This window comes from Chelonoidis abingdonii, chromosome 1 (assembly GCF_003597395.2).
Source record: "Chelonoidis abingdonii isolate Lonesome George chromosome 1, CheloAbing_2.0, whole genome shotgun sequence".
Taxonomy (NCBI): Eukaryota; Metazoa; Chordata; order Testudines; family Testudinidae; genus Chelonoidis; species Chelonoidis abingdonii.
The window spans coordinates 202633701-202642477 of NC_133769.1; the positions used below are offsets into that span (position 1 = coordinate 202633701).

The 8777-nt window shown below is 49.9% G+C and overlaps 1 protein-coding gene across 1 annotated transcript in view; it reads left to right on the forward strand.

Moving 5' to 3' along the window:
* The first annotated feature begins 8416 nt into the window (after positions 1-8416).
* Positions 8417-8777, forward strand: part of MRPS6 (mitochondrial ribosomal protein S6) — a 62515-nt gene continuing 62154 nt past the window's right edge. The window contains exon 1 of the mRNA XM_075073636.1: positions 8417-8468. Within this exon, the coding sequence (XP_074929737.1) occupies positions 8430-8468 (39 nt within the window). The 5' untranslated portion in view covers positions 8417-8429. The remainder of the gene's footprint in view (positions 8469-8777) is intronic.

The following is an 8777-nucleotide window of genomic DNA, read 5'->3' on the forward strand; positions in this document are numbered from 1 at the left end:
GTTCAGCACTTTCGAGGATGCTTCATGCATGATGCTCATTAAAAAATCATGTGTTAATTAAATTTGTGATGAACTCCTTGGGGGAATTGTTATGTCTCTGCTCTGTTTTACCACATTCTGCCATATATTTATGTGTATGCAGTCTCAGAGATGACCCCGACATGTTGTCCATTTTAAGACACTTTACTGATAGATTCAAACGCAAAGAAGGTACCACGTGAGATTTCTAAATAGTGTGAGTCAGCATGGCCGAGGGCAGCATAAGAGTGTTGGCAGGGTGGCCTATTCCCTGCCAGGGGGAAGTTTGCTTTAGATTAATAGAACAGCTGTGGCAATTTGAGCACGCTGACTCCAGTTAGAGCACCTGACTCAGTCATGGGATATAAACCCTGCTTCAGTCGACAGACGGGTTGGAGAGAAAGTTGGATTGGAGCAGAGTGCAGATTGCAGAAGAGAGAGATTTTGATCAGAGTAGAGTTTGAGGAGTGCTGCGGTGGATTGGGGGCCCAACAGAAACCTGGTAAGGGGACCAGGCTTGTTAGAAGAGAGCGAGAAGCCCTTCCAGTGACGGTATGGAGGGAAGTAACCAGGGAAGAAACCGCTAGTTCAAGTGGTTTCACACACCCAGGGCCCCTGGGTTGGGCTGGAGTTAGGGCGGGCCCAGGTCTCCCTCTCCACTCCCCTCCTCCAGGGACACTAGGGGATGATTAAGAACTGGTTCAGAGGAAGCAATATCGCCTGAACTACCCCAGTGAAGAGAACGCGTGGAGACCCAGAGAGACAGTACCGCAATTTGCCACACGTGGTGTCAGGGTGGGATCTGCGCGTGGGGACAGTATGCGCGGGGAGACATAACCCTCCCACCCTTAGATGGCGACATGGTCAAGGCCCTTTACATGCCACCGCGCCCAGCACGAGGCTACCGTGTCAGGCAACGCCCAACAAGAGGCGACTAGATTGCAGCAAGAGAGCTAATCAGCTGCTGCTGAGTCAGGTGCTCAGGACGCGAGCCCTGCTGGAGACCTAATAGCCAGATGACGCCTTATGGAAAGAATCCCACGGGGAAGGGCACTGGACATACCGGAGTAGCCATTACTTACAAAAAATGACCAGGGGTGATGTGGGGCATACCTCTGGCTTTTGAAAGAACAGCCCTGGGAGGCCTGGGGCCCGAAGTGGTATTGGTTCATTGCCCCATTCCTATGTGGGGAAGCCCAGAAGGTCTATTCCGTGTGTCGATGCGAAGCTGCAGCAAACTATTCCCAGCTAAAGGCAGATATATCCTGGCCAGTCGGTGACAACCAGACTCGAGCCCGGAGGTTCTATGATGGGATATATGGAGGACAAGAACCCCGAATGCAGTTGTTTGACTTGATCCACCTGACCCGGAAATGGCTGGGTCTGAAGCCCATAGCTCTGAGGAGATGATGGGGATAATATTGTGGACCCGGTATATGGGCGGTACACAGGACTCGGCGTTTGGGTGGTTGTAGTGACCCCTCTAGTATGATGGTTTGGTGTCTCCTGTGGGAAGACACTGGCAGCCGGCGACTTATCCAGCTGCCAAGCGGGGAGAACGGCACCAGGAAGACAACCACCAACCCAGGCTCCGGACTGTCAGGACTCTAGGAAAACTATAACCTGCATCCGGGAGGAAGACTAGTGGAATGGCTCAAGGCCAGGAAAGGGACCCTGGGTGGTTGGGCAAGAGTGGTGGGGGGCCGGCACTACCCCAGGGTGGTGATACCGGACTATGAGGGGACGGGGTTACCTGGAATGTGGGAATTGGTGATAAGAGCAAATGTCCAACAAGGGTGCCTATTTGCAGTGCTAATCTGGGGAGTTTATGGGTGGCAATGTGGCCTGATACCTGGTAGGGGTTACCTGACCTCAACTGGATATTTACCAGACCAGTAAATGAGATGGTATAAAAAATAGCATTATAGATTCGTGGGAGTGCTGTCACGTTGGTCGGAAGTTGTGGGATCGACACTAATCGTGGCCAAGCTAAGGACAGGTCTGCGTAATGGCACGTGACTTTTTACTACCTTCCGTGGATTGACTGCAGGGCTACCACAGAGTTTCTGCAGGGTAGTCCCCAGCTCCCTTATCTGTTTTGATTGGGGAGATTCCTGGGTTTGAGATTATGACCCCGGGTCGAGGCAGGAGAGGCGTGCAACCCCAGGGTTGAGGACAGAGGCAATAAGTGCTCGCCCCATTGTTGGCTGAATTTGCTCCAGATTGTTTATCCTGAAACCGCAGGGTGACGGACGAAGGGCGTGGCTAAAAGTTCGGGCGCAGAGTTTCTGGGCTATCAAGACTTCCTTGTGGGATGGTGGCGAACCCGCGGAGCAGGAAGGTGGTAGGCGGGCTCGCGGGGTTCCTGGCCCAAGTGGCGGCACCCGAGTTTCGGAAGGTTGAATCGGCCCGCTGGCTTAGGTCCGTTTCGCTTGCGTGCGACTATTGGGCAGACGGCCGGATCCATTATATGACGTGAGGGGGAGTAGTGGAATTCAATGGAGTGCTAGTTGGTAGAGGAAAGTCAAAGGCGAAGGGCCATATATACTGCTACTGTGTTCTGTGACGAATAGGCAATACGAGGGGAGAAGTTAAGAGCGAATTCCTATCCCGGAACACTAGGGCGTTAGAGTTATCAAGTCTTTTTTTGGGACTAGGAGGTGAAAGCGCTGTGTGATTCTAAGAAGGTTTTATTGGCCAGGATGAGCGAGGTCCGCTTATTTGTGGCACTCTGCCTGTGCGTGGCATGCCCGATGCACTTCGGGGCCCATCGGTCCTTTCCTTATTTTGTGTCCGTCGAAGGCATAGCTATGGACTAGTGGGCCACTAGACAGTCGGCGCGGGCCACGCGAAACGTCGTGTATCCTTGGACTTGCACCGATATCCAGGGGCACTCCTTTAGAAACCCGTCTGTAGGCGCTAGTAGTCTACTACAGGTTTTCTGCAGATGTGGGCATCCTAGGAGATCCTGACGTGCTGTGAATCCCGTTACCAGGTCGTCGTGCTGTATCTACCGGATATCTGTGCTGCTCCCAGAGATTCTTTTTATTCCAGAGCCTTCGTAACTAAGTGTCAGAGCGCTTTAATCCACAATCCAAGCTTGCTTGGCTTGCACGGCTCTCGAATCCGATATTCTCTATATTGATCGGCTATTCCTCCCCAAAAGTCTCGACTTGGATTGTCTTACTCTGGGTAGAGCAGGATGAAAGGTACATAGTGGACTTTTCATTTGCGTTCTTGTTGAGCTGTTATTGGCTCGCGTTCTCTCTCTCTCAGGAGTCCGGGTTGGTCCTATCTCCGTTCTCTGCTTCCGTGCTTCTCTGCGCACGCCTTAGTGCAGATTAGTAGGTTGGATCCTCGCCGCGCGCGCGTACTTTTGGGGGGCTCCTGCTTATATGGCGACGGATTTCTCTCCTCTGAGCATGTGCCCGCATATGGTCCTGTTACTTGAGACACCTCCGTCCGTGTAAACTTAATTCGTCATGGTCACCCTGCCGATCTCGACAGGCTTTAGGCAGCAGGAGAAATTGACATTGGAAGGCATCATAGTGCAAGGGACATTGGGGGCTGGGAGGCTGTGGCGTACTTGCCGTTGTTTTTCTGCTGGCAGCTTAAGCATACTTGCGTGAAGGGTGTTTGCCGGAGGGAACGGGTGTGTGTATGTGCGACCAGAGAGAAACTTAGCAGTTGGCAGGCCTATGCGGATAGTGGAAGCCATTGTAAAGTGATTATACGTTTAGAAACGATCGGAAGCGGAATCATACCTCACGATTATGAGCGCCTGGGCATAGAGAGACGTATCTGGTCATCGGAGGAGCTTACTTCAGGCGACCGGCACAGGGCAGGTAAGATATTCCGACTTACCCAGAACGAACGGATGGGAGTCTTTGAATGATCCCGGCCAGGAAGTATGTTATGTACTGATTCAGGTCTGGCACAGCCTGCAAGCATGCCTCCGAGTTGTGTGATTGATATATGGCCCCGGAGAGGTGAAGGGTGGCCGCTCCTTACTTTCTATCTAATCTGGCGCGAAGCCTATTTAAGGAAGGCCTCTATGACGCTGTCTGAGTCTGCCGACAGTGCTTGGCTACTCGTGTCGCCCGTATGCTTTGCGCTCGCCGTCCGTTGCGGCGATCCCAGTGCCGATCGTGTGACCTAGGCCCGCCAGGCGTTCGATCGCCTGAGGGGTTTTTGCCTCAGGTGGTGTCACAGATCATCTCGTGTGGCGAATTAGTGTAGTTCCGGTATCTCGCTATGGCTGCCTTTACCCGCTCTAATTCCCGCTCGTGACGGTCTGGGTGATTCTTCGTATCGCAAGGACCCTATTTAACACCCCTCGATCTTGCCACCGTGCAGGTCTTGGCCACTTCTCCTCTGGCTCTAGTGCGGCTGCGGAATGAGAGTGCTGCTCTTTATTTCATCGGATAGGAGCGCTGGCATCGTCAGCTGACTCTCCTCCTTTCTCGGACTCCCTTCGCGCGTGGCGAGTTCTCTCTAATCTGTCATTCGTGGTCGGTTTTCGTAGCCCACTAGCGAACCGATGCACCTATTTGCGGATCGGTTGCGTAGTCTAGACGAGAGTTACCTCGTGCCCCTTTTTGTATCGATATACCTTCGTCGTGTAGTCGTGTGTAAGTTCTCGCAGGGCTGTGGGTATCGCGTGGATATGCCTGGTGTCGCCAGTCCCCCGAGTTTCTGTGGTCTGCTTTACTTGTGGAGTCAAGGTTGTGGTTAAGTCCGGTCCTCGCGCTCACTTTTAGTGCTGATGCGTGATAGGGACTAGCTGAGGACCAATTTTTAGAAGATTTACGCAGAATAGGTATGTTATCGGTCTCGCGACGTGGTGTTATGCCCAATGGATGCTAGTGTGTAGAGCTATCTTCCTTTGAGTACTTGTCTCACAGGGGCTCGTAGATCGCAGAAGCGGTCGCGCTGTGTCAGTCTGGGGTATTCGTTTCGTGGAGTTATATAGCCCATATCGCAGAGTGTAATCCCCTTTTTTTCTCTCTTTTCCCAGAAGGCGGGTTTTGCCTTTATCTGTTCGCGGTGGCCATTGAGGATCTGATAAGTCATCTCTCTCCTTTTTTGGGAAGCATGAAGGGGCATATGAATGTTTAGCATATCTGGCACATAAATACCTTGCAATGCTGGCTACAAATGTGCCATGCAAATGCCTGTTCTCACTTTCTGGTGACATTGTAAATAAGAAGTGGGCAGCATTATCTCCTGTAAATGTAAACAAACTTGATTCTCTTAGCCCTGGTCTACACTATGAATTTAGGTCGAACTTAGCAGCATTAGAGTGATTTAACCCTGCACCCGTCCACATGACGAAGCCATTTTTGTCAACTTAAAGGACTCTTAAAATCGATTTCTGTACTCCTCCCTGACAAGGGGATTAGCGCTGAAATCGACCCTGCTGGGTTGAATTTGGGGTAGTGTGGAGCAATTTGACGGTATTGGCCTCTGGGAGCTATCCTAGAGTGCTCCATTGTGACCATTCTGGACAGCACTCTCAACTCAGATGCACTGGCCAGGTGACAGGAAAAGCCCCCTGAACTTTTGAATTTCATTTCCTGTTTGGCTACCTTGGCGAGCTGATCAGCACACGTGACCATGGAGTCCCAGAATCACAAAAGAGCTCCAGCATGGACCAAACGGGAGGTACTGGATCTGATCTCTGTATGGGGAGATAAATCTGTGCTATCCGAACGCTGTTCTAAAAGACAAAATGATTAAGTGCAGCCATGCACCAAGGTGGTTAAAAGAGTGCAGCAGGGTGTGCTGCGCATGAGAGAAGCTTTGAAAACCAATTTCATGACTGGCCAGGCTACAGTGTGAAAGCTCTGTTTGTTTCTTCTTGATGAAAATCCACCCCCTTGGTTCACTCTACTTCCCTGTAAGCCAACCTGAACTGCCCTCCCCTCTTCCCTTTGATCTGCTTGCAGAGGCAATAAAGTCATTGTTTCAATTTCATGCATTCTTTATTAATTCATCACACAAATGGGGGGATAACTGCCAAGGTAGCCCGGGAGGGGTGGGGGAGGAGGGAAGCACAGGGGTGGGGTAGATGTAGGGGCACCCCCTAGAATGACATGCAGCTTATCATGGAAGCGGGATGTCTGGGGCTCTGACCCGGAATGGCCGTTTGCCTCTCTGGTTCTTTGGTAGGCTTGCCTGATATTCCAGGCAGGACTGAATCTCCATTAGACAAAACTTAAAGAAGGGAATGACCTGAAGTCACTCCCATTATGTCCAGGCACCCCAACCGACCTCACCAAGGCTGGCCAGGAGCACGCATGTCTGCCCAGGCGCCCCTGACCAACCTCACCGAGGCCAGCCAGGAGCATCCATGTCTGCCCCGGAGCCCCCGACTGACCTCACCAAGGCTGGCCAGTAGGAACCAGAAGACAGCAGCAGATGGTACAATCAGGGCCGTCCTTAGGATTTATGGTGCCCTAGGTGGGATTATTAAACTGGTGCCCCTTTGCCTGTCTTGCTCTTAGCAACACAAACATAAGCTTACAATACTGGAAAACTTGCCACATGCATGTTATTAAAACCAGTTTAACTTAATTAAGCACACTAATGCCGATGAACTAGCACTAAAAAGTAGCACTATAGAAAAAACTCTGATTTGACAGAATGATGCAAATAATATAATTTTTTAAATTTGTCAACATTTTATTGGAAATTTATATGAAGAGGTATTGAAACAAGGATTAGTTTTTAATTAAAAGCAATCTTTCTGGCTTTTTTGGCTGCAAACATCCAGTAAGAATCTCATGTATGACAAGACAAAGTGATGTCTTGTTCGATTGCAAGATAACAAGACAGTCAAGTGTTCCTGACTCATGTAGAGCGGAGATAGTTTTTAATGAGCTTTAGTTTGAGAAACTCTTCTCCTGATGCTATTGTTACAGGAATGTCAGTAGAATACGGTGGCAATGTACACATTAGGATATATGTCAACAAGTTTCTGGTATGAATAAAGCGTACAATGTCCATCATTGATTGCATGTTGGCAACAACTCAATTCTTCGTACAGTCAAGTCCATTTTAATCAAAATGATCACCGTGCTTCAGGAGGCTCTCTTAGGTTGGTCTCCAACGCGGTGCCGCGGGTGCCATGGCACCCACAGGAGCTCTCAATGCACCTGCGTACCGCCGAGGACGAGCATCTGCGAATGCCGCCAAAATTCGGCGGCATTCGGCACCGACACTCTGGATGACACTGCTTGCTGCTGACAAACAGCATCATCCAGAGGCTCACCCCAAAATGCCACCCGAATTTGATGGCATTTTGCGATGCTTGTCCGCCACCATGGTCTTCATCTGGCACCTGCCAGATGAAAAAGGTTGGGGACCACTGCTGTAGTTCTTGCCACTTTGTCATTAGTTGCTCTTGTTTCCTATTTGTTGAATTAGTCCCGCTCACCCGCTGCACTGAGTGAAAGAACCCCAGGCTGACAGCGGGTTGAGTGGCTCAGCTGGGGTCTCAGCCATCGCCGTACTGGGTCAGACCAAAGGTCCATCTAGCCAGTATCTGTCTACCGACAGTGGCCAATCCAGGGCCCCAGAGGGACTGAACCTAACAGGCAATGATCAAGTGATCACTCTCCTGCCATCCATCTCCACCTCTGACAAACAGAGGCTAGGACACCCATTCCTTACCCATCCTGGCTAATAGCCATTTATGGATTAACCACCATGAATTTATCCAGTTCTCTTTAAACGCTGCTAAAGCCTAGCCTAGGAATGGGAATGCTTCTCTGGATCAGGGCAAGGTGCGTGATCTTGCATGGAGTGTGTGTGTAAGAGTCTGTTTTTGGTGGGGCACAGGGATGTGTATTGATGTTTTGAACTACTGGCATTTAGCGGGCAATAGTGCTTGGCAGACGTATCACTGCCCTGGATGTGTATGGGGGGAGGGGCATGTGACAGATATAGCAATTTCTGAATATATCCTTGGAAAATCTTATTGTATTAAATGCAAACTTTATGTATTGTGTGGGTTGGATGTTACCTCTCTAGTGCAGAGATGTGAATGTGAGGCTTGAGTTCAAAGGACTATACTGAAATTGTGCCAGACAAGAATGGATTTTTTGGAACTAAGTTGAAATATCAGAGGAGTAGCCGCGTTAGTTGGATCTGTAAAAAGCAAGAGAGTCCTGTGCACCTTATAGACTAACACATGTATGGAGCATAAAGTTTTGTGGGTGAATATCCACTTCATCAGATGCAGTAATGGAAATTCCACAGGCAGGTATAAACTGCAGGCCAGAATCAGTCGGCAATAAGGAGATTAGTTCAGTCAGGAGGATGGGCCCTCTTTCTAACAGTTGAGGTGCAATGGAGTTCTCGGAAATACCTGGGTGGGTAGAGGCAATGCAAATTCCCCACCTCTGGTCATGCAAAAACCCAGCCTTTGGAAGCTCTGCTCTGAGAAGGTAATTGTCTCCTGTTTTTGGAAGCTGGAGTAACAAAGGCTTGATGTGTATAAGGAAACAGGGTAATCTGCCCAGTTTGTGTTCTGGCTCTGATCAGAGAGAGTATGAAAGCGTAACCTTAGGGAAAACCCAGATGTGGGTTCACAGCATTTAAAATGCTCACTTGTAAATTATAACTATGGCAATTACACGCTGATAACGTTGGAGAGAAAACAACTGTGCAAAGGCGGCCTGTTAGGGCAGTCTGGCTTGTACCGAAGTGTGTACTTAGAAAAACCTGGTCAGCGAGGTGGAAAGATGCAGGTCTCT